This window comes from Schistocerca americana, chromosome 6, assembly GCF_021461395.2.
Source record: "Schistocerca americana isolate TAMUIC-IGC-003095 chromosome 6, iqSchAmer2.1, whole genome shotgun sequence".
In the NCBI taxonomy this organism is placed as follows: Eukaryota; Metazoa; Arthropoda; class Insecta; order Orthoptera; family Acrididae; genus Schistocerca; species Schistocerca americana.
This window is the reverse complement of record NC_060124.1, coordinates 132,929,466-132,954,424: the sequence shown is the minus strand read 5'-3', so window position 1 is coordinate 132,954,424 and position 24,959 is coordinate 132,929,466. Positions and strand designations below refer to the sequence as shown.

Below are 24,959 nucleotides of genomic sequence, written 5' to 3'. Positions count from 1 at the left end.
CAAGATCTTTGCAAGTAAACAGCCATGTAAATCAGTTAAATTTTTCAATTTGCTTGGAAATAGGCACACCTTTAATTCTCTTTATTAAAAAACACACATGAATGCTTTTAAGTTAACTCTTTTCCTAGTTTAATCCTTTTTCTGTCCATTCCCACAGCACATTCAGCTACACTTACAAAACTTCTAAGTTTATTCTCTGTTATCATCCATCCCCTGATTGATCCTTTAGGTACTCCACAGTCACATGAGAAAGAAGATACTTTCTGTTTCTGTGACATGCTAAAAAGAACACAAACAGTGGTGTATTGGGTTTCTACTTCTTCCCCTTCTCTGTCCATCTCCTCCACACCTGCTCTTCATCCTCCCCCCACTCTCTGTCCATCACCTCTTCTGCCTTCTGTCTCCTCCTACCTACCTACCTGTAACACTCTCTCTCTCTCTCTCTCTCTCTCTCTCTCTCTCTCTCTCTCTCTCTCTCTGTGTGTGTGTGTGTGTGTGTGTGTGTGTGTGTGTGTGTGTGTGTGTGTGTGTGTCCACACCACCTCTGTCCAACTCCTCTCCCCCCCCCCCCCCCCCCCCCTCTAAACATGAGTCTCATTTATTGTTGTTGCAGCGTCATATTCCATGGTAGTATTCTTCTCATAAGCCATAAATACAACTTCTGTGTTATTTAAAAACTGACTAAAATCCAATCCCGGGATTGGAATGACTCCTTACCCTCTCCCTTAAAACCCACTTCCTTTCGTCTTCCCCTCTCCTTCCCTCTTTCCTGATGAGGCAACAGTTTGTTGCGAAAGCTTGAATTTTGTGTGTATGTTTGTGTTTGTTTGTGTGTCTATCGACCTGCAATTATTTTTAGATACATATAAAAAGGAAGAATATATTTGGAAGAAAGAAAACAAAACTACACATTTTTCACAGCATCAGTTTTCTTTCTCACAGTTGGTTCTAACTGGAAACATGTTCATTGTTGATTAAAAAAATATATAGCCTTTGTCTGAGTGTTAGAGTATCATTTGAAAATTTGAAGTAAACTGGTCAAGAACTTCTCGAGATTCTTAGTAACAACTTTAAACTAAAATTTGTCTTTATGCAATAGTATAGATAAGTTTCTCATTTCCTAATCTCATTTCCTCAGCATTGCATGGTTTGATTTCATTACATTCCATTATCTTTGTTTTGCTTTTGTTGATGTTTATCATACATCCTCCTTCCAAGACATTGCTCTTTCTATTCAACTGCTTTTTCAAGTTATTTGGTGTCTCTGACACAATTACAATGTCTACAATAATGATGGAAGCTGAAGAAATTAATTAAAATTTGAGCCACAGCTGGGACTTCAATCCAGCTCTCCTTGCTTACTGGATAGATGTGCTAGCCATTTCACCACTGCAGCAGTATAGGTGACACAGCTGCGTAGACTACCCTAGTCCAACGCCATCTCTAACACAAACTTCAGTTCCCCTCTTCAGCTTCTTAGTGACGATCTAAGGAGGGAAAAAACAAGCTGAAGGTGTTATTTGAAGTTTGTGTTAGGAAGGGCATTGGACTACGGTAGTCCATGCAGCTGTATTCACTATACTGCTGTGGTGTCGTAATGGCTAGTAAGCAAGGAGACCCGGGTTCAAGTCTTGGCTGTGGCACAAATTTTGATTCGTTTCTTGTTTCCATCATTATCATAGATAAAAATAAGAATCACATGTCTCAGGGAAAATTTATAGTGTCATCGGCAGATCTGTTTCTATTTTTGTCCCTGAAAGTTGGTTTCTTCTCCAGAATTTCCTATGGTCTCCTTTACTGTATTTTCAATGGACAGGTCAAATAACATTGGGGATAGGCTCCAACCCTGCCTCACTCCCTTCTCAACCACTGCTTTCCTTTCATGTCCTTCGACTCTAACTCCCAGAAGGTTTCTGTACAGGTTCTAGATAACCTTTCACTCCATCTGTTTTATCCTTGCTACCTTCAGAATTCCAAAGATATATTCCAGTCAACATAGTCAAAAACTTTCTCCAACTCTACAAACGCTGTAAGTGTAGGTTTGCTTTTCTTTAACCTATGTTCTAAAAGACTTTGCAGGGTCAGTATTGCCGCTCGTTGTCGTACATTTCTCAGGAAACCAAACTGATCTTCCTTGAGGTTGGCCTCTACCAGTTATACTCTGTTCTGTAGAACCAAGTAAAGTAATTGTACATGGAAGTTACTCGACCATCATATGTTAAGGTAAAAATTGCCATTTGGTGTTACTCATTGTACACTGTATATTTGTCTGTCTTCTCTTTAAGGTGGGTTTCTACATTTGCAAGTGATATACTGAACCTTTCATTACCATAGGGCTGCAATTACTGAATGTTATTATGTGAAGGATGGTGTACCCAATCCACTTTCAGGCCTCTCGCACTGCATTCATACATTTACCTTGACCACATTCAAATTCCCCCCAGGGGGCTGCCACTCTTTGGCAGGCTCGTGCTTGGCTACCACAGGGCCCCAGCCTTTGCAGCATTTTTTCCCTTCCGTTCTGCATGTCTGTTGTCTTGATATTTCTCCCCTCCCTTGGGGAACATGTTAGGGGTGTTACTGGGAATGTTCTGCATTGTCTGTTGCTGATGCAAGAACAGTGTCACCTTTGTTTTTTGCTCTCTTTTCCTTTCTGTTTTCGTCCTCCTCTCGTTCCTCCACTTTGGCGTCTGACGAGTGGCAGGTGACTGAGTAACACGCAATTCCCACCCCCAGGTCGACAGGTAGGGTTCGCACGTACCTCCTGGTACAGGCCAGGACCAGGAAGGGGTAATTGCCTGAGCTGCAACCTTCCCAAACCGCTCATTGGTCCCTCTGTCAGGTGTTCGGGTGGTGTGAACAATCACCCCCTTGTGAACCCCCCCCCCCCCCCTCCCCGCCCAGTTGGAAGGAGTGCACCATCGGAGATGCTGGCAAACATGGGGATTTTCTCGCAATGAGCCAATCTCCTTCATAGTCAACGTCTACAAAACATAAACGTCATGAGGCTGATTGAAAGACCCTTCACACTGCGCCATGGTTCCTCGTGGTCTCACATACTGAAGACGGTCAGTCCTTCCCCACGGTAAATCTGTTCATTATTCAGAAAGGTGTTGTTGCAGTTGCCGGCTCTGTGAAATCCTGCTCTCATTTACAGAATGGCACTTCGCTTTTGGAGAATACTTCTGATTCTCAAACACAACTACTGCTTGCTGTCCCGCTTCTCCATGGCTACCCTGTTCGTGTCTAGACCCATAAAACTGTTGAGTTCTTCCCGTGGTGTTATTTACGATAGGCTGCTTGACAGTCTGCCCAAGTCCAAAATCAAATCTTACCCTCTGATCAGGGTGACGTTGCCATCCATCATGTAATGAAAAAGGTAGATGCCTCCTTAGTGCCCACCCACACTCTTTGTCTCACCTTTGGTAGAGTGGTTCTTCTGTCCAAGATCAAAGCAGTTCATGAAATTCACAGTCTGGCCGTACATTCTGAACCCGATGCACTGCTACCAGTGGCATTGTTTCAACAATGCTAGAATGTCTTGTCGACACCCAGCCTAATGTGTAATCTGTAGTGGGGATGCGCACGAGGACATTGTCCACCTCCTTCTACCCACTGTATCAACTGCGATGGTGGCCCTGCTGCCACCTCTCGGGATTGTCCCATGTATCTTGATGAGCGAGTTGTCAGAGAGATCCAGGTAGAGGAAAAAGTGCTTTACCCAGTCGCTCGCAAGTTACTGGCTAGTCTCCTGCAATGGAACGTTTATGGCCTTTGGTCCCACATAGAGGAGTTACGACAGCTTTTAGCATCGCAACGTTCCCTTGTACTCTGCCTTCAGAAAACGAAATTGCGCCCTCACGACCAGTTTGAGCATCCACATTTCTTCCCGGTTCATTTTGACCTCCCCCCTGAGGTTGGCATTCCATCTCGTGGGGGCCTCATGCTGCTCATACGGGGTGACTTTCATAGTCAACCCATCTCCCTGACTACTCATCTTCAAGCTGTTGCACCTCCCCTTTTCCTTCCCCACTTGACTTTTTCTCTCTGTACCATTAATGTCTCTCCATCGTTTGATGTCACCAGGGCAGACTTCCTTCAGCTTATTGGGCAGCTACCTCCCCCATTTTTGCTACTCGGTGACTTTAATGTGCATCTTCCCCTTTCAGGTTCTCCCAGGACCTGTCGGAGGTACCCTCTTGGCTGGCCTTAACAAACTCAACCTCTTCTGCCATAACACTGGAGCACCAACTTTCCTTTCAGACTCCTTGCTCGCCTGTTCCCATTTGGACCTATCCTTCTGCACTGTGCCTGAGTTGCTACCTCCCCATGTATGCCGAGAAGTAGATGCCTATCTCTCTGGGGCATCAGGACTCCCGGCAAAGGCCATCCTGCCAGGTTCTCTTTGCTGTGGCTGGGTGGCGCCCATGGGGAGAGCCCCTGGTCGGAGTGGGTGGCATCAGGGCGGATGACCCGCAGTGAAGCATGGTACATCATCTCTCACTGGTGGGCCTTCACCAGCAGTCTCTAAGCGACCGAGGTCTATCCTCAATGGCAAGGGCCACTCCATGGAAGGAATGTATGGCTAAATAAGGTGGTGAAGTTTATTCCCCCCAGTACCTCGTGTGTACGCAAGTTGATGGTGAATGATTTATGTCGACGAAGCCTCAGTTTTTTGTGGAGCATTTAGAGGACAAGTTCGGGAAGGTGGAGGGCTTGTCCAAAATGCGCTCTGGGTCATTTCTAATCAAAACAGCCTCCTCTGCCCAATCATGGAATTTGCTCGCTTGCGACAAGTTGGGGGGATGTTTCAGTTACCATCACGCCCCATAAGAGTTTAAACATGGTCCAGGGTATTATATTCCTCAGGGATCTTCTTTTGCAGTCAGACGATGAACTGCACACCAACCTAGAACGACAAGGTGTTCACTTCGTCCGGTGCATCCATCGGAGTCCGAGGGATAATCAGGTAGTCACCGGTGCCTTCATCTTGGCCTTCAAGGGTGACGCCTTACCCGTAAAGGTCAAGGTGATGGTTTACCTCCAATGCAGTTTTTAAATGCTGGAAGTTTGGGCATATATCATCCCGCTGTACTTCCGGTGTCAAGTGTTGAGATTGTGGGCGTCTTTTGCATCCCAATACTCCATGTGCGCTGCATCCCATCTGTGTTAACTGCAGAGAACACCATTCCCATTGCTCTCCGGACTGTAGGATTTTCCAGAAAGAACAGAAGATAATGGAATATTAGACCCTGGACCTCCTGACCTACACTGAGGCTAAGCTGAAATATGAGACACTCCATCCTGTGCCAATGACATCCACCTACACCGCTGCTGCGGCAATGGTTCTACAGTCTCCTGCTTCGTCGCGTACAGTTGGCCCTCTGATCCATCAGAATCCACCTGCTCCCTTGATGGTGGGGCACTTCTCTCCCTGTCGCTCCTGCTCCATCTACTTCAGGAGCAACACCCCCACAACCATTGGGGATGTCAGTTCCCACTTCCCAGCCGGAGAAGCGTAAGTCTTCGTCGGCTCCTCTCACCAGGAAGGGGTCCCTTGGGGCCCTCCCTTCCCAGGTTCTGACCAGTGGAAAAGCAGACACCCGCCAGTGGCCGAAGCAACCACAGGTCGCTGGTCATAGGGCTTCACGGTCCTCGTGCGTCCCTGAGACTTACCCAGTGATGCCCTCCCAGCCAGAACCACTGAAGGCACAGCATGAAAACCAGAAAAAGAAGGCTCCCGAGAATCCAGACAATGCGGTGGCACCCATCCCACTGCTTCCTACAAGCTCAGAGTCTGAGGAGGAGGTAGATATACTGGCATCCGCTGAGGACCTAGATCTCGCCGGACCCTCGGACACCATGGATGTTACTCGCGCAGGTACTCAGTCAGTGGCAGCAGGTGATCCAGCGGTGTAATCTGCCTCCCCAGTCCCTTCACGCCTTTCTCAGCCATGGACAATGTCATCCTCCAGTGGAACGGCAGTGGTTTCTTCCTCCACCTTGCTGAGCTCCGACAACTTCTCAGCCTTCACCCTTTCCTCTGCATTGCTCTTCAAGAAACTTGGTTTCCGGCAATTTGAACCCCCACCCTCTGTGGCTATCGGGGTTATTATAGGAACCGGGCAGCTTATGAAAGGGTATTTGGTGGTGTCTGCATTTACGTCCTTCTCTCCCTTCATAGCAAGTCTGTCCCTCTACAAACACCTTTAGAGGCTGTTGCTGTTCAGGTGTGGACGCCTCAGGCTGTTACTGTCTGCAGGATCTATCTTCCACCGGATGGTGATGTCCCACAGCATGTCCTGGCTTCGCTGATAGCCCAATTGCCACCACCTTTTCTGCTACTGGGCGACTTCAACGCCCATAACCCTCTGTGGGGTGGATCAGTGGCTACAGGCAGAGGCGCCACCGTTGAGCATGTAGTGGCACAGCTCGACCTTTCCCTTTTAAATGATGGTGCCTTCACACATTTCAGTGTGGCGCATGGCACGTACTCAGTCATCGACCTTTCGATCTGCAGCGCTAGCCTCTTCGCATCTGTCCAATGGAGTGTGCATGACGACTTGTGTAGTAGTGACCACTTTCCGATCTCTCTGCCGCTGCCACAGCGTCGCTCTTCTGGGTGCACCTGCAGGTGGGCTATGAATAAGGCTGACTGGGACTTGTTCTCCTCCATTGTCACTTTTGAGCCTCTTTTCAATGACGCCATTGAAGCGGTGGTTCACTCGGTCACCACCGGCATCATCACTGCCACAAAATCTGCCATTCCCTGTTCTTCTGGGGCCCCTCGGCAGAGTACTGTGCCTTGGTGGTCACCTGAGATCACTGAGGCATTTAAAGATGGCAGGCAGGATCTCCAGTGTCACAAGCGGCATCCCTCATTGGAACACCTCATCGCCTTTAAACGGCATCATGCGCGGGCCCGCCGCATCATTCGCCAACATAAGCAGGAGTGCTGGGAAAGGTAGTCTCCACCATTGGCCTCCATATCTCTACATCGCAGGTTTGGGCCAAGATTAGGCAACTCTACGGGTATCGGTCCCGCGTCAGCGTCTCTGCGCTTTCACTAAATGGAGCAGTTTGTACTAACTCTGACACAATTGCAAACCACTTAGCAGAGCATTTTGCTCAGAGTTCCGCTTCTGCGAATTATCCATTGGCCTTCCGCTCCATGAGAGAGCGGTTGGAACCTCGGCGCCTTTTATTTCACGTGCGCCACCCTGAATCGTACAGTGCTCTGTTCAGTGAGTGAGAATTCCAAAGTGCCCTAGCCACTTGCCCTGATACGGCTCCCAGGCCAGATTGCGTCCACTGTCAGATGCTCGAACACCTCTCGGACTACCAGTGACGCTTCCTAGACTTTTACAACCGTATCTGGGTTGGGGGTGAGTTCCCGTCGCAATGGCAGGACAGCACTGTAATCCCCGTTATGCAACCTGGCAAGAACCCACTGGAGGAGGACAGCTAACGCCCCATTAGCCTCACCAATGTTCTTAGCAAGTAGCTCGAACGCATGGTGAGCCGGTGGTTGAGTTGGCTACTTGAGTCTCGGGGCCTTCTGGCTCTGTCTCAGGGTGAGTTCCGTAAGGGCCACTCTGCCCCCGATAATCTTGTGTGCCTGGAGTCTGCCATCCGTATGGCCTTTGCGCGCCGTCATCACCTGGTCGCTGTCTTCTTTGACATGAGGAAGGCGTATGATACAACATGGCGACATCACATCCTCTCTATGCTTCATGGTTGGGGTCTTCGGGGTCTACTCCCAATTTTCATTCACAATTTTTTGTGGCTTCGTTCCTTCCGCGTGCAAGTTGCGGCCTCCCATAGCTCCTCCAGAGTTCAGGAGAATGGGGTCCCACAAGGATCTGTCTTAAGTGTGTGCCTCTTTTTAATTGCAATCAATGGGCTTGCTGCGGCGGTGGGAGTGTCTGTCTGTTTCCTTGTATGCTGACGACTTCTGCCTATACTATAGCTCCACTGGCATTGTGGCTGCTGAACGGCAGCTGCAGGGCGCTATCTGCAAGGTGCAGTCTTGAGCTGTAGCACATGGCTTCCAGTTTTCGGCTGCCAAGACCTGCATTATGCATTTCTGCCGGTGATGCACTGTTCACTCTTAGCCACAGCTTTATCTTGATGGCAAACCTCTTGCTGCGGTGGAGACACCAGTTTTTGGGTGTGGTTTTTGATGCCCGGTTGACTTGGCTCCCTCATATTCGGCTGCTTAAACAGATGTGTGGGCGGCATCTTAATGCTCTGCGTTGCTTGAGCCACACCAGCTGGGGAGCCGATCGGTCTACCCTCTTACGGCTCTACCAGGTGTTAATTCAGTCCCGTCTGGATTATGGAAGCCTGGCTTATGGTTCAGCATCCCCTTCCGCGTTGCGGGTGCTGGACCTTATCGTTCACAGTGGGACCTGACTTGCCACAGGAGCTTTTCAGACAAGCCCTGTGAACAGCATACTTGTGGGGGCAGGTGTCCCTCCACTGCGGTTCCGGTGCCAACGTTTACTGGCTGCTTATACTACACTCGTTTGTAGCTTGCCTGGGCATTCCAGTTATCATCTCCTGTTCCCTCAGTCTGTCGTCCATCTCTCAGAATGCCAGCCTCGGTCGGGTTGTATGATCACAGTTCACGTCAGAGCTCTTCTCCCTGGGGTTGGGTTTTTCCCTCTTCCACTTCTTTTCCGGGCCCCTCTACGTACACCACCGTGGTGTGTGCCCTACCCATGCCTTCGGCTCGATTTGGTACAGGGCCCGAAGGACTCGGTCCCTCCTGCGGTCCCCCTTTTTTTCAGTCCTTGCCACATTTCATGGCATGACGTGGTCTGTACTGACAGTTCGATGGTTGCTGGTCATGTCAGTTATGCTCTCACTCTAGAGGATCATTACGAACAATACTCATTGCTGGCTGGCTGCAGTATTTCACTGCCGAGCTGGTCGCCATCTTTCGTGCCCTAGAGTACATCCGTTCCTGCTCGGGTGAGTCCTCCATTATCTTTAGTGACTCCCTGAGCGGTTTACAAGCTATCGACCAGTGTTTCCCTCGCTCTCACCTGGTGATGGCTATCCGGGAGTCAGTCCTTACTCCTGCCCGTTGCGGCTGCTCTATGGTCTTTGTGTGGACACCAGGTCATATCGGCATCCCAGGAAATGAACATGTTGACGTGCTGGCCAAACAGGCTGTCAGTGCACCAGCCTTATCGATTGGCCTTTTGACGAGTGACCTCAGATCCGATTTGCAGCAAAAGTTACTTCGCACCTGGGGTGAAGAATGGTGCTCCATGCCTTCACCCAACCAACTTCGGGTCATCAAGGAGGCTACTGGTGCATGGCGCTGCTCCTTGATGACAACTGCCGGCTGCACATTGGGCACACCCGGATGACGCACACCCACTTATCGCGCCATGAGGACCCACCTCTATGTCGCCGCGGATCCGTTTTGACGGTGGTCCATATTCTGTTGGCCTGTCCCCTTTTAACTGCACTCAGGTAAACGTTTGCACTGCAAGATATGCCCCCTGCCCTTTTAACAGATGACACTGCCATGGCAGGCTTAATTTTGCATTTTATTTGGGCAGGGGGCCTTTATCACTTGATCTAAGTGTTTGTCCCTTCTTTTTTTTAAAAAAAAAAAAAGTCTGTGCTTTAGCCTACGATTTTAGACTGGGATTTTAGTGTGTTTCTTGGTGGTTGGCTTTTCCTTTTTTCTCTCTCTGGTCGGCCAACCACTGTCACACTCTGTGTGGTTCAAATGGCTCTGAGCACTATGGGACTTAACTGCTGAGGTCATCAGTCCCCTAGAACTTAGAACTACTTAAACCTAACTAACCTAAGAACATCACACACAACCATGCCCAAGGCAGGATTCGAACCTGCGACCGTAGCGGGTGCGGGGTTCCAGACTGTAGTGGCTAGAACCACTCGCCCACTCCGGCCGGCCACTCTGAGATTTTTAATTCCTTTTGTCTGGTCTCAGTCTGAGTCTTTCTTGTCCTGTGTCTTCTCTTGTAATCTCCATTTTTGGTTTTTATTCTTTGTGGGTGTTTGAAGTTTTTGGAAAAAGGGACCAACGGCCCTAGCAGTCTGGTCCGTTCAATCACATAAACCAACCAACCAACCAACCTTCTGCACTGCCCAGCTTGCCCATCATCTTGAGTGGTCCATTCTTTCCGACACCTGCTCGAGCGACTATTTCCCATGTGCTATCCATTTCCTGACTCCTAGCCCACCTGCATGCACACCCAAATGGCAGTTTACTAAGGCTGACTAGCAGCTTTACTTCTCCCTGGCGACCTTCAAAGAACAAGATTTCTCCAGTTGTGATGACCAGGTGGAATATCTCACAAGCGTTATCCTTACTGCCACAGAACATTCCATTCCTTGCACCTCATCTTTACCACGTCATGTCCCAGTCCCTTGGTGGACTGAGGCATGCCACGACGCATTTCACAAACAGACATGACTTCGCATTTTCAACAGTCATCCTACAATGGCAAACTGCATTCATTATAAACAGATGCGTGCAAAGTGTTCTTAGGGATAGCAAAAGTCCTAGCAGGATTTCGTTCATTAGTTGTTTCATCAGTTCCACCCGTTCTTATGTAATGTAGGCCAACCTCTGACGGCTCTTTGGGACCAAGATCCATTCCCCAATTTCCAGCCTGACAGTAGCAGACGATGGCATCGTGGTCCCAATTGCTATCTCCAACACCTTGGGTCACCATTTAGAGCTCTTCCCACTATTACTTTACCTTCCTCCATCGGAAACAAGCAGAGGAGGCTCGGGCGATACCCTTCTCTTCCCCGAATCATGTGCGATACAATGCTGCCTTTACTATGAGGGAGCTAGATCGTGCTTTCAGTAGTTCATCCCATTCTTCCACCCCAAGGCCAGATGCCATCCACATTCATATGTTGCTGCACCTTTCTCCTGCGGGCAAGCACTTCCTGCTTAACACGTACAACCGCATTTGGGCAGAGGGCACATTTCCCAAATCCTGGCATGAACTCACCATCATACCCATACCTAAGCCCTGTAAGGACAAAAACATTCCTTCTAGCTACTGCGCCATCTCTCTTACCAGCGGTGTTTGCAAGGTGATGGAATGTATGATTCATGTCCTTCTGGTATGGTGGCTAGAGCCTCGCAATTTACTGACGGATGCACAGTGTGGATTTAGAATGCGGCTTTCTGCAGTTGATCATCTCGTTACTTTGTCCACTCACATCATGAATAGTTTTGTGTGGAATTCCCAGACTGTGGCTGTGTTTTTCGATTTGGAGAAGGCTTAAGATACCTATTGGAGAACTATTATCCTCCATACTCTTTACACGTGGGGCTTCTGTGGTCGCCTGCCCTGTTTCCTTCAGCCATTTTTAAAAGACTAAGTTTTCGAGATGTGTGTGGGTTCTGCATTGTAGGACACATTTATCCAGGAAAACGGTGTGCCTCAGGGTTCCGTCCTGAGTATTGTCCTCTTTGCTATCGCCATTAACCCTATAATAGCCTGTCTCCCACTGGGCATCTTCGGCTCCCTTTTTGTTGTTGATTTTGCCATGTATTGCTGTTCTCCACAGACCTGTCTCACTGAGCGGCATCTTGAGCGATGTCGTGATCGTCTTTACTCCTGGAGCATCGACAATGGCTTTCATTTTTCGACTGACAAAACTGTCTGTATGAATTTCTGGTGACTTAATAGTTTTCTGCCACCATCTTTACATCTTGGGCCAGTTGCCCTTCCGCTAGTTGAAACTACGAAATTCCTGGGGCTTAAGCTTGATAGGAAACAAGCTTGGTCCTCCCATGAGTCTCACCTTGCAGCCTGCTGTACTCGGTTCCTCAACATCTTACGTGTCCTCGATGGTACTTCCTGGGGTGCCAATCGAACTACCCTCCTCCATTTGTACCGGTCCCTTATCAGCTTGAAACTTGACTATGGGTGCTGTGTTCATGCGTCTGCACACCCATCCCTCTTAAGCCGTCTCAACACTATCCACCATTGTGGTATCTGTTTGCCCACTGGTGCCTTTTACACGAGCCCAGCTGAGAGTCTGTATGCTGAAGCTGCTGAACTATCACTGTCATACTGCCGTGACTTTCTCCTCAGCAGGTATGCGTGCCGTTTGTCTGCCATGCACGGCCACCCATCCTATGCCACCTTCTTCGTTGATTCCTTTGATCACCAGTATGGGGTGTGTCCCTCTTGTGTTACCTCCTGGAGTCTGCTTTTGGCACTTGCTGCAGCGGCTTAACTTCACTCTACCTGCAGCTTTCCCAGTTTGCGTGAACCCTCACTGTGGGTTCATGAAGTGGCCCTTGTTAATCTTTGCCTTCATTTGCTTCATAAGGGCACTACTCCATCCTTCACCTATCGCCTTCAGTTTCATGACCTTTGCATGGAACTTCGCAGTAGTATCTTTGTATACACTGATTACTCAGACTGATCATGGGGTCGGGTGTGCCTTAATCGTTGGCACCCATGACTTACGGTATTGGCTTCTGGCACACTGCTCAGTATTTATAGCAGAGCTCTTCGCCCTGTACCAGGCCAAGGAGTACATTCAGCAACACAACCTTTTCAACTGTGTCCTCTGCTCAGACTCGCTCAATGCCCTTCAAAGTGTATGTGCACTGTACAGCGCCCATCCCTTAGTGCAGCGGATCTAGGATAACTGTCACTTGCTCAGTCTTGGTGGAACCACTGTGATTTTCATGTGGTATTTTTGGTCACGTGGGTCTGCCGGGAAACAAGGCTGCTGGCGCTGCTGCCAAGGCTGCAGTCATCGTACCTCAGCCGGCCAGGTCCTATATTCCTTCTGATGTTGTCTGTGTTGCTGTCTGTCAAGAAGTGGTGTCCCTTTGTCATCACCAATGGTCCTCCCTTCACGGGAATAAGCTCTGGCTTATTAAGCTTCTCCCAGCGGCTTGGACGACCTCCTCTCAGCCCTCCCACTGGGAGGAGGTCATTTTAACTACGCTGCGTATTGGGCACTGCCTTTTTAGCCTGGGGGACTGATGACCTTTGCTGTTTAGTCCCCCTTAAACATCCCAACCACCACCACCACCTTTTTAGCCATCTTCATTTGATAAGTGGCACTACCCCACCACTTTGTACACATTGTGCCCAAGTTTTAACTGTCCACCACTTCCTGACGGGAAGTCCATTTATTTACCATTTACGTTCCTGGTTGGGTTTGCTGTCTGAGTTATCGGTCATTTTAGCAAATGAAGCGCAGGCTGTCGGCAACATTTTACTTTTCATCTGCCAAAGCAATATGGCGAAGGCCATTTAATTTTTAGTTTTGTACCTTCGTTTCTTTTATGGTGCCTATTTTAGCCCTTTTTCCACATTTTTGTCTTAGCAGTCTTCTATTATGTCAATTGGGACTGACACACAGTCGTTTTTTAACTCCTCTGTCTTCGTGTTCTATAGTTTTGACTTGGGCGCTTATGATGGCACTTGTTTTTTGTGCCCTGTAGCAAAACAAAATCAAAACCAAACCACATTTAAATTGGCAAAATTTTTTTCAAAGCACTTGCAAGTCAACATTTAAGTAAAGTTAACTGGCAAAATAGTAAACTGTTCACTAAATAAGACAAAAATTATGGCGCAATATGAAGTATTGATGCTATGTTCATTTGCTGTGTAAATTCGGAGAATACGATGTTCTGATATACTTTTCCATGATGGAAAGATATAACAAATGTAATAAATAAAGAAATAAAATAGATCAAACAGTGGAAAATCCAGGATGGAATGTAACAGTATTATGAAAAGGAAATCTGCCATTCAACATATAGCAGAGATGCTGAGTCGCAGGTAGGTACAACAAAAAGACCGTCACAAATAAGCTTCCGGCCAGTAAGGCCTTCATCAAAAACAGTGGGCGCACGCACGCACACACACAAGTGCAGTTTCTAGCAGCTGAAGCCACACACGAAATAGATAGATATGTAGCTTTCAGTGCAGATAGCTGAAATGCAATGATGTCATGTGAGATATTATATGTTGAAATTGTGTACAATATTTAAAATTTTTTAGCGCAGAGTTTCATTGTGAAAGTATGTAGTCACTGTACATTATTAACTTTTGTTGTTTTAAAAATATTGAAATATTGTTGTCATTGCATGTGCTTCATTTTTCTAAGACTGCAGATGTACTCAGATTTGCTTTAATATTTGGTTGTAAATTATTAGAGACTCCCGAAGAGCTGTAAGAAGCCATCTTTCAGCTTGTCTCAAAATCCACCATTGCTTGATAGTTCCACATTCTGCTAAGCAAGCTACTATTATCCTTCTCCCCTCTTGGGATTTTCCCATATCCAGCTACACTGTTAGTCTTCATCCCTTGCAGGTATGGAGCGGATGCTGCAGCATGCGCTGAGCCCCAGGCCCACTAGCATTCAGTCGTACATCAAATTCACCATACATCATAGCAATTCCAGGCGGCTGATTCTCACCTACATACTTTAAACGTTACTGTGTCTGCCTGCTGTATCCATTCTCTGCAGCCGCTCAGCAGTACTTGCATGCACAAAGAACCTGGAAGCCTCTGTTACGTGTGCCCGAGATTACAAAATTTCCAGTAGGGGTGCAGATTATACTGGGCAAGCTGACCTGTTGAGTTTGCAAGGTGCCACTATCTGGGACTGGGAAAGTGAGTTGCTGAACTCAACAGGTAGATAGAAACAGCAATCAGCATGTTTTAGCTGTTCAGAAAATACAGTAAAAGACACTCATGTTCAGAAAAAAAGAAACAGAACACTTTGAATGACTAGAGATAGGACGTTCATATTCACAAGATGTGTACATTAGTATTTTCTGCAGAAATGATTAGCATATCAGTCTTCTCAGTTCAGTGTGTGTCCTGTTGCCCAGTAGGCACAGGGTCCAACATGGGCCCTTATAACTAGTTCCATGCTTCATGGCCCATTGCACCAGAGCCTATGAAGATGCAGATCTGTCCTTGTCATTTGGATGAAGTGTCAATCTTCTCGGGAAGTGGTCTGGGTGGTGTGACCTCTCCCATCTCATTGTGTTCTACGGCCTTCCATGAACCAATCTGCAAACACCCACTTCACTGCCAAAACACTTCATCCCACATAGGCAGCAACTTCCTAGATGGATGCATCACATTCTCTCATGCCAACAATGCGCCTTCTTTCAAACTCTGATTTGACGGTACAGTTCGCTCATGTGTCCAGAAGGCATCCTGCATGTCTGCTAAAGTCACACTGATCCATTGCCTCCAGTTTATAGCAATTAATACTGATAGGTGCTGTTAAACCATGATATCAATGTTGACCTTGAACCTACAGGCCTACATGGTTGAAATGCGACTCATTTCTGCAGAATATGCTAATGTACATATACTGTTAATATGAACGTCCTATCTCTAGTTGTTCAAGGCGTGCTCTTTTTTTCTGAATGCAAGTGTATCCTAAACTCGTCCAGTTTCTTTTGTGTGATATGCAACTAAATTCACTTCATTCACATTCTGTAGTGGCTGACTTAGATGTAATATAGATATACCCAGAAAAGTGACAAATGTTTACGCTTTTGGTGGCGATGGTGGTTCTTCAGTCTGAAGACTGGTGTGAAGAAGTTCCACTTGCTAATCTGTCTTATGCCAGCCTCTTAATCTCTGCATAAGTATGTCAGACTATATCAATGGGAAATTAACTTACTGTAGTTGAGTTGTGGTCTTCCTCTGCAATTTTCAATTCCTGGGTTTTCGCCTATAACCACATTGACTGGTCGTTGATGTGTGTCAGGCTGTGTCCTATCAACAGACCCCTTCTTTTTGTCAAATTGTACCCCAAAGTTATTTTCTCCCCAACTCTGTTTAATCCATCATTAGTTATTTAGTATACCCGTCAGCAGTAATCTTCAGCATTTTTCCTGGTAATTCAGCTCAAAAACTGTCATAATTTTTGTCTGTAATGCTTATAGTCAATGTTTCACTTCCATATAAGGCTACACTTCAGACAACCACAACACTTAAGTTCTTATTTTTTGTTACAGATATTTATCTTCTTTATAAATTATGTTACTTCTATTGCCAGCCTGCATTTTCCATTCTAATCTCGCTGCAGAAACAACAAACAACTTCTACTCCTAATGTCTCATTTCCTAAACCACTGCCTTCAACATCACCTGAATTAATTATATCCTTATTTTAGTTTCATTGATGTTCATCTTATATCCTCTTAAAGACATTGTATGTTCCAAACTTTAATTCTGTGTCTGAACTACTTCTTGTTTACCTTATTGCATGTTCATGTGTACTCGTGGAAAGACATGGGGCAAGGCTGCAGCCTCACCTCACTGTTAGCTACTTTTGCCTCCCTTTCGTATCATTAAACTTAAATAATTATAGTCCCATTACTGTAAAAGTTGTGGGTAATTTTTTTCTAGTGTAGTTCATTCCCTCTAACTTCAGAATTTCAAAGTGTGTTCCAGTTAATGTTGCCAAGTGCCTTTTTCAAATCTGAAATTGCTATAAATGTAGGTTTGCCTTTCTTCAGTGTGTGCTTTAAGAGAAGGCTTAGGCTCCACTTTTGCCTCCAGTGTTCGTACATTTCTTCAGAACACAATCTTATTTATCCCCACGGCCAGCTTCTACAGGTTTTCAATTCTTCTGTGAATAATTTGTATCGTTATTTTGCAACCATGACTTGCTGAAATGATTGTTTGATAGTATTCAGACCTGTCAGCCATCTGTGTCCTGTAGTATTTGGATTACCACATTCCTCTTGAAGTCTGAGGGTATTTTGTCTATCATATACCCTACATACCAAGCGGATTAGATATGACAAGGCAGATTTTCTCAAGGATCACAATAATTCTTAGGAAGTGTTTTTTTACTCAAGGTAGTTTCTTTTATGTATATTCTGGTAATAGATCACAATATTTCATGCTAGGTAATTAATTTTGGTCTGTGATTATGACCATCTTCAAAACATGGATGTATAACATTTTTACAACAGCATCAAACCAACATATATAAATACAGTACAGGCAGTGTGTAATAATAAAATTGTAGCAGTTTTATGTAAAAATTGGAATACCACCTGCAAGTGACACAAGCAGGCATGTTGAGTCTACACATAATCTTAGCAGACTAAATAGGTATTCCAAATACCTTGTTTGGACTCGGGTTTTTTCCAGTCAACTATCAAATTTTTCTTGCAGTGTCATATTTTAACTTTATTTACTTTCTCTTCCCTGTCTATAATGTTGCCTTGTAGTTTATTTCCCTTGTGTAGGTATCTAAAAATTCCTTCCTCCTTTCAGCATTCCCTTTTCACTTAGTACTAGCTTGTACTAAGTCTGAGCATGATGTTTAGAAAGCTGCTTTCCTTTCCTCCAAATTTTTATTTTTCTGTATGCAGCATCTATCTTTCCCAGTGGCATACACACTTCCACAGCTTTGCATTTCTTCCTGCTTTGACGTTTTGGACTTCTTGCCCATCTCATTGTATAGAAGCTGATATTCCTTTTTGCCTGCTTCATTTGTTGCATTTTTTTGCTTCTGTCTGTTAAATACAGTCTCCCATGTGTAACCAAAGGTTTCTACTGGGCCTTGTCTTTTTGCCTGTTTGATCCTCTGCTGCCATCACAATTTCATTTCACATAGCTACCCAGTCATCTTTAATTGCATTCCTTTCCACTTTTTTCAATAGTTGCATAATGCTCATTTTGAAACTTGTTTTACCCATGTTGCATCTCTTCAGCTTCATGTCATTCCTATAGGAAACAAAGCAGGGACATCTATATCTGTACTATACAAGTGACCTTCCAGTTCATTGCAAAAATTGCTTAATCGCCACTATCATTACATGTCATCATTGCAGTGTCTGTCGCAGGAGTTGCATGCACGTTTCCAAGACATTCTCACAATTATTAAATAAACAGATGTCCAAGCACATTTTTTTGTGGGATGTTTCCCTTTCTCCTCCACTGAGAGTGAGTGTGTGTTTAAGCATATCCCTAAGTATAAGTGTGGCTTCAGCTGCCAGAGACCACAGCCGCATGTGTGTGTCATCTATTTTTTGACAAAGGCCTTGTTGGCCAAAAGCTTATTCGTGACAATCTTTTTGTTGTGCCTATCTGTGACTCAGCATCTCCACTGTGTGGTGATTAGCAACTGTCCTTTTTATAATATTGTGACTAAGTGTAAGATTTATTTGAACCCTATAAGAGTCAAAAATGGTTTTATCCAGTGCAATAATGAAATACATGTCAGTGTGATCTCTTTGTAAGTCGTAATCAATAAAATGCTCAATGTCTGCAGGAAATGTGCAAAGTCAACTTCTGTTAGTCAACATATCCCCTCAGGAGGAAGAAATTTCACAGAGGACTGGGGTTCACAACCACTTCAGATCTCAAACTTCAGACTATGCACGTAAATTCAATTTGCAGCCACGTCAGTATCTGTCAGTTGCACAATGTTCATGAAACACTTAAAGCACAGGTAAACAGTCTGCCTTACGTGCTGCATCTGCACTTCTGAGTCTCCTCCAAATTCTGAATCATCTGTGTTCTCTTACACCGTCTCTTCCCAGCAGTTTATTACATTCCCAGCCAGAGTTTCATATGTTGTGGAACAATGACACTTCAATAAAGATCTAAAAATAATAATCTCAAATATCAGTATGTTAACCTTAACTATAAGAATCAACCAAAAATGAGTGAATAATATGCCTGTCACATTGTAAGTGTGTGGATAAACGGTTTTCGCCATTTTACATGCTTTCAGTAATCATTTTATATGCACACTGCCGGAAATATTTACATTATCCAGGGTGTATATGTGGCCAAAGGGGAAAAAATCCTTCGAATTTCCCTGGTGAAAAATTCTCTTTTCCCTGGGTGGATTGGGTGAAAATTCACTTTTCCTCTCAGTGAAAGTACATTTTTTCAGTGTTAAGTGACAACATACAAGGGTTATTTAGAAAGTAGGGAACATTTCCGTCTGACACCCCTAGGTGCGTGCTGATCGTGTATATTTTGGTATGTGCATACTTGGCAGCTCATTCGGTATCCATTTGTGACAGCAGGAACGTCTCTGTGAGTCTGGTTTTTGTCGATGTTCGAATTTGAAATGTGCACTGCAATTGAAAATCCTGCCAGCTGTGAGGTGCAGTCTGTGATAAAGTTTTTGTTGGCAAAAAATCTAAAACCTATAGAAATTTAACGTGAACTGTGTGGAGTATACGGAAACAACATAATGAGTGACTGTTCCTTCCAGAAAAGGTGCATTCAGTTTAAAACTGGCTGGACCAACATTCATGAAGAAGAGAAGTGGACACCCGAGCATTGTGACTGATGATCTTGTTGCCAAAGTTGATGAAACGATTCGTGAAAACCCTCGCTTCACAATAACGGAGCTTGTGCTTTCTTTTCCACAAGTTTCATGGACTTTGTTGTTTGAAATTGTCACTCAAAAGCTAGGCTACCACAAGTTTTGTGCACGATGGGTGCCCAAAATGCTTACAGAGCACCGTAAACAACAAATGGGGAAAATGTTGATATTTCTGGAGGCCTACCACAAACGTGGTGGTTCGTTACTGGATCGAATTGTAACCGGTGACGATACTTGGGTGAAACACGTCAATTGTGAGTCATAATTACAGTCCATGGAGTGGGGGGGGGGGGGGGGGGGGGCGGCACATGAGGGTCCCCCCCCCCCCCCCCCCCCCCCAAAAAAAAAAAAAAAAAAAAAAAAAAAAAAAAAAAAAAAAAACCCAAGGTGATGATTGCAAACCTTGTGATCAAGGAAGTTGATGGCGACAGTGTTTTGGGATAGGCAGGGTGTGCTTCTTATTGATTTTCTCAAACGTGGAGCAACCATAAATTCTGCCCGCTACTGTCATACTTTGCACAGCCTTAGAAGAACAGTTCAAAACAAACACCTAGGAAAGCTGACGTCAAAAATTTTGTTTTTGCATGACAACACTCTACCTCATATGGCAAATCACACATAAGAACTCCTTAATTCATTCAAATGGGAATTTTTTCCCTCATCCACCCTACAGCCCCGATCTTACACCAAGCGACTTTCACTTGCTTCCCAAGATGAAGAACTGGCTTGCAATGCAGCACTTCGATAACGATGCAGAACTCCAGGCGGATGTGACTCACTGGCTGAAGTCTCAGGCGGCAGAATTTTACGACGAAGGTCTTTCAAAGCTTGTCCACCGCTATAAGTTCCTCTATGTGTTTGGTGACTATGTGGAAAAGAAGTATGTGAATTGCCCTTTCAGATGTATATAATAAAATGTATTTCTTATACTTAGTTTTTTTAATGCCAGAATGTTCCCTACTTTCTGAATAGCCCTTGTGCTTCTCCTTGGAGTTGTAAATCTTACCAGTCCTTTGAATGGCAAAGCTTTATGCATTGGTGTAGAACTTCCCAGCACTTCAGGAAACTGAAACCAACAAAAAAAAGTGCATTCTCTTTGCAGTGTGGTTTGGACAAAGTGAAGCAATTTACTGGCAAAACAAGCAGAAAAGAAGCAAACTGATAATGCTCTGATCCCAATATACCTCTTTGAATGCCAGAATACTTGGACTTTTCCATAGATAAACCAATTATGTGTGAAACGACCAAAGAACTCATTTTGTACTTTTTTCAGGAATACTCATATTTCTTGCCATTGTTAATGTATAATTTGTCATCTATGAAGGAACTAAAATCAATATGAAAAACTAACCATGAAGCTTGGTCTTTCTTCATGTGTTACCCTTTAAGATTCATCGTACACAAATGGGCTAATAAAATTGTAAATAATCACATAGGTGGCTGGTCTTGTGGCCCCAAAATTTTTCGAAGTGGCTGGTCCTCAAGGTGTTAAGTTCTCGATGAGTCATATGCTCTGTGATTTAAAAACTCATTGCACATTCTCACAAGTAGCTCAATTCATCTTGCATAAAAGGAAGTGTACTTTGAAAGTAACACTTCTCAGAATGTCATTTACAATATTTATATTTTTATGCCAGTTAGAAATGTGAACAGTTGTGACGTCACGGTTATCAAGAGCAGTTCATTGTTTGCTTAGTCTTTGTCCTAAGACCTTTGACACATTTTGCTGTCGGCAGACACGTGTGCACTGTGCATTCTTGCTGTAAATGGCGCATTTTCTTTCAACTAAAGTTTTATCTTGGTGGTGGTATCTCATTTATGTTTCATTGCTGCAGTGTTATTCTGCGGTATTGGACTAAAATAAAATTATTAGTTCTTACCAGTCAGAATTACAAAATTTAACTGTAATTTAAACAATGTAAAATTTCTAGAATCGTTAAAGCTTTGCAGGTTTTTCGTGGATGAGATAATATGTGAAAAAATATTATCTGAAATGTTTATTCTTTATAAGAAGCAGAATTTCACAGCATATTTCACTGATAACTCAAACCTACTTACTTGGAAATGTAAAACTGGTATTCATACTTATCAGAGAAACTACTGCAAATATTTTAATACCGATAAAACATATCGTTCATAAAGAGTAAGACTACTTTTTGCTCACAGGTGGTGCATTTACTCAGCCCACTACAGCATTCCCGCAAGTTGCAGCAGCTGTGCCTTATGCGGTTCCTGCTGCAGCTGCTGTCCCAAATGGTATGATGCCAGGAGCAGCCATACCAGCAGCACCAATGCAGGTGAATCATCTTTTTGCTGTCTGTGTCGCTTACTGTAAGACACAAGAAAATTAAATCTATACTTAGTAATATAAATACAGCTGCCTGTAAATTACTACTAAACTAGAATCGCATGCAAGGTGCAGGCCAGCTGTTTATTTGTAGCATCGTACCAGGGTTTATCACAGTCCTTTGCTTTGAAGAATAGTGGAAAGTCTAAACCAGAGGTTTGGACGACTCTGCGATGGTATTGGATGTGAATTTCTTGACCTCCACTATCGATTACAGAATCGCAGTGTTCCCCCTCATAGGTCAGGTGTGCACTACACGCAGGAAGTGGCTACTGAGTTAGTGGAGTACACATGGTCTGCACATGGGGCTTTTTTAGGTTATAGAAACCTTCCCTTGGATCAAAGATGATTTGCCTGATAAATTAGCCACAATGTGCTCAGAGAACTTGCATTGTCACAGAGCAGAGGCAGAAGAGGTTAATATGATTTTATTAAAGTGCTGTAGCATCCAGGGAAAGGTCCCAGAATTCATATTGCTCTCTGAAGGTCATAATGCACAGATAGGATTTCATTGTCATTAACGTCTGGTTTCAACCAACTTTCCATTCCCAATACTAAGTTCAGATTGGAATATTTATTGTAAGGATAGATTAGTCACCAGTGGTGGTGGCGTGTTTATACAGTAAAGAATTCGATAAAATCTACTGAGGTTATCAAAGTTTCAGATTGTGAATTAATCTGGGTGAAGTTAGGTATCAAAGATGGTCAAAAATAGTATGGATGATTCTATAGACCACCTGAATCTGGAGCTCTAGTGGTAGAACGCCTCAGACAGGACTTGCAGAATATTGTTAAAAATACTGTTGTAATAGGGGTGCTTCAATGTGCCAGATATAGATTGGGAGTGTCACGCTGTCAAAACTGGTGGTAGAGATAGGGATTCGGGTGACATTGTTCTGGATGTCTTGTCCAAAAATTACTCAGAGCAGGTAGTTAAAGAATCAACTCAAAAGAGTAATGTCTTAGACATCCTGGTGACTGACAGACCTGAACTTATCGAATCAGTTAACACAGGGGAAGGTATCGGTGATCATAATGCTGTTACAGTGTCTACGACAAAGGGTCTGACAAAATATGTTAAGGAAAGTAGGAGAATATTTTTGTTTAGCATGAATGACATTATACAAACCTGAGTATCTGAGCAGTCAGCATCAAGTATTCAGTGATAAGGACAATGATTTGGAAATACGAATGGAAAAAATTCAAAGGAATCGTGTAATATGCCCTAGAAAAGTATGTTCCAAATAAAGTCTTATGAGATGGGAAAGACTCACCATGGTTTAATAGCCGTGTGGATATTACTACTTAAACAAAGAGAATTATATCTCATATTCAGGAGAAGTAGAAACCTCGCTGACGAGTAAAACCCTCGCTGACAAACAAAAGCCATACAAAGTGAAAATGGATATAAGGAGAGAAATGAGAGAAGCATTCAGTGACTTTAAACATAGAACTTTGTCAACCTATCTGAGTAAAAACCCTAAGAGGTTTTGGTTGTATGTAAAATTAGTAAGTGGGTCCAAATCATCTAGTCATTTACTCAGTGACCGTACTGGCACCGAAACATAAGTTAACAGTGAAAGGTCTGAAATACTGAATTAAGTCTTCCGAAATTGTTTCGCCACAGATCATAATAGTCCCTCCTTTGTCATCATATGAAAGTCTAGGAGGCAGATATTGAGATAACCAATCTCAGAATACAAAAACACCTACAATCGCATAGTGATGGCAAGGCATTGGGACCACATGAAATACCTATACGATTCTACAAAGATTACACAAAAGAACTTGCTCCCATTATAGCAGTAATTTATTGTATATTACTTGGGCAACCATGGGTACCTAGTGACTGGAAGAAAGCACAGGCATACCGGTTTTTGAGAAGGGCCATAGGACAGATGCACACACCTATAAACCTGTTGTAAAATTATGGAACACGTTTTATGCTCAAGAATTATGACATTCTTGTAGGAGGAGAATCCCCTCTATAAAAATCAATGTAGATTCAATGAACAGAGATCCTGCAAAACTCAGCTCGCTCTGTTCCTTCATGAGATCCACAGCACCATAAGACAATGGCACTCATGTTGGTGCTGTGTTCCTCGACTTCAGGAAGGCATTTGGCACTGCCCCGCACTGACATTTAGTGGAAAGAAAAAAAAAAGCTGATCGAGTATTGGAGCAGATTTGCGACCGGATTAAAGACTTCCTTGCAGACAGAACTCAACATGTGGCTCTTAACGGAACAAAATCAACAGATGTAAAGGCAATTTCTGGTATATCCCAAGGAAGTGTGATTGGACTGTTACAATTTACAATATATATAAATGATTTTGTAGAAAGTGTCAAATGCTCTGTAAGGTTGTTCCTAGATGATGCACTTGTCTATAACAAAGTAGCAACACCAGAAGATGGTAACGATCTGCTGAATGACCTCCAGAGAGTTGATGACTGGTGCCAGCTCTGGCAGTTGACCCTGAACATAAATAGATGAAGCATATTGCAATACATACAATAAGGAAATCCACTACTGTATAGCAAAACTATTGCCGACAAACAGCTGGCAACAGCATCTGCCGTAAAATATCTAGGAACAATTATCCATAGCGATTGTAAGTGGAATTACTGCATAACAGTGGGAAAAGCAGATGACATACTCGGATTCATGGGAAGAACCTTAAGGAATGTAACTCATCCATGAAAGAAATGGCTAGAGTCTCTCGTTTGACTGATTCTTCAGTATTGTTCATCTACCTTGAATCCCTACCAGATAGGACTGATCAGGAGAGAGAGAGAGAGAGAGAGAGAGAGAGAGAGAGAGAGAGAGAGAGAGAAGTAAGTTTTGTTACGGGTTCATTTAGTTGCCACAGGGGTGTTATGGAGGTGTTCAACAAACTGCATTGGCAGACATTACAAGGGAGGCATTGTGCATCACAAAGAGATTTACTATTGAAATTTCGAGATAGCACTTTCCGGGAGGAGTTGGACAACTTATTACTTCCCTCCACAAGTCTGGCATAATGACCATAAGGAGAAAAATTCAAGAAATTAGAGCGAATACAGAGGATTACCAATAGTCATTCTTCCCACACTCAATTGCAAGTGGAATAGTATTGGAGGGCTCAGTTAGTGGTACAAAAAGTACCATCCGACACACACCATTAGGTGGCTTGTGGAGTATGGTGTAGATGTAGATGTCAGGACTATGTGGAGGATGATCGATGACAGTGAAACAGAGGTGCCATGTT

The 24,959-nt window shown here is 44.3% G+C and overlaps 1 protein-coding gene across 2 annotated transcripts in view; it reads left to right on the top strand.

The window, feature by feature from the left end:
• The window catches only part of LOC124619487 (stromal membrane-associated protein 1), a 144,009-nt gene that overhangs the window by 75,670 nt on the left and 43,380 nt on the right, over window positions 1-24,959 (top strand). For both annotated transcript variants that reach the window (XM_047145901.1, XM_047145900.1), the window contains exon 6: window positions 21,531-21,661. In XM_047145901.1, coding sequence (XP_047001857.1) covers window positions 21,531-21,661 — 131 coding nt within the window. The remainder of the gene's footprint in view (window positions 1-21,530; window positions 21,662-24,959) is intronic.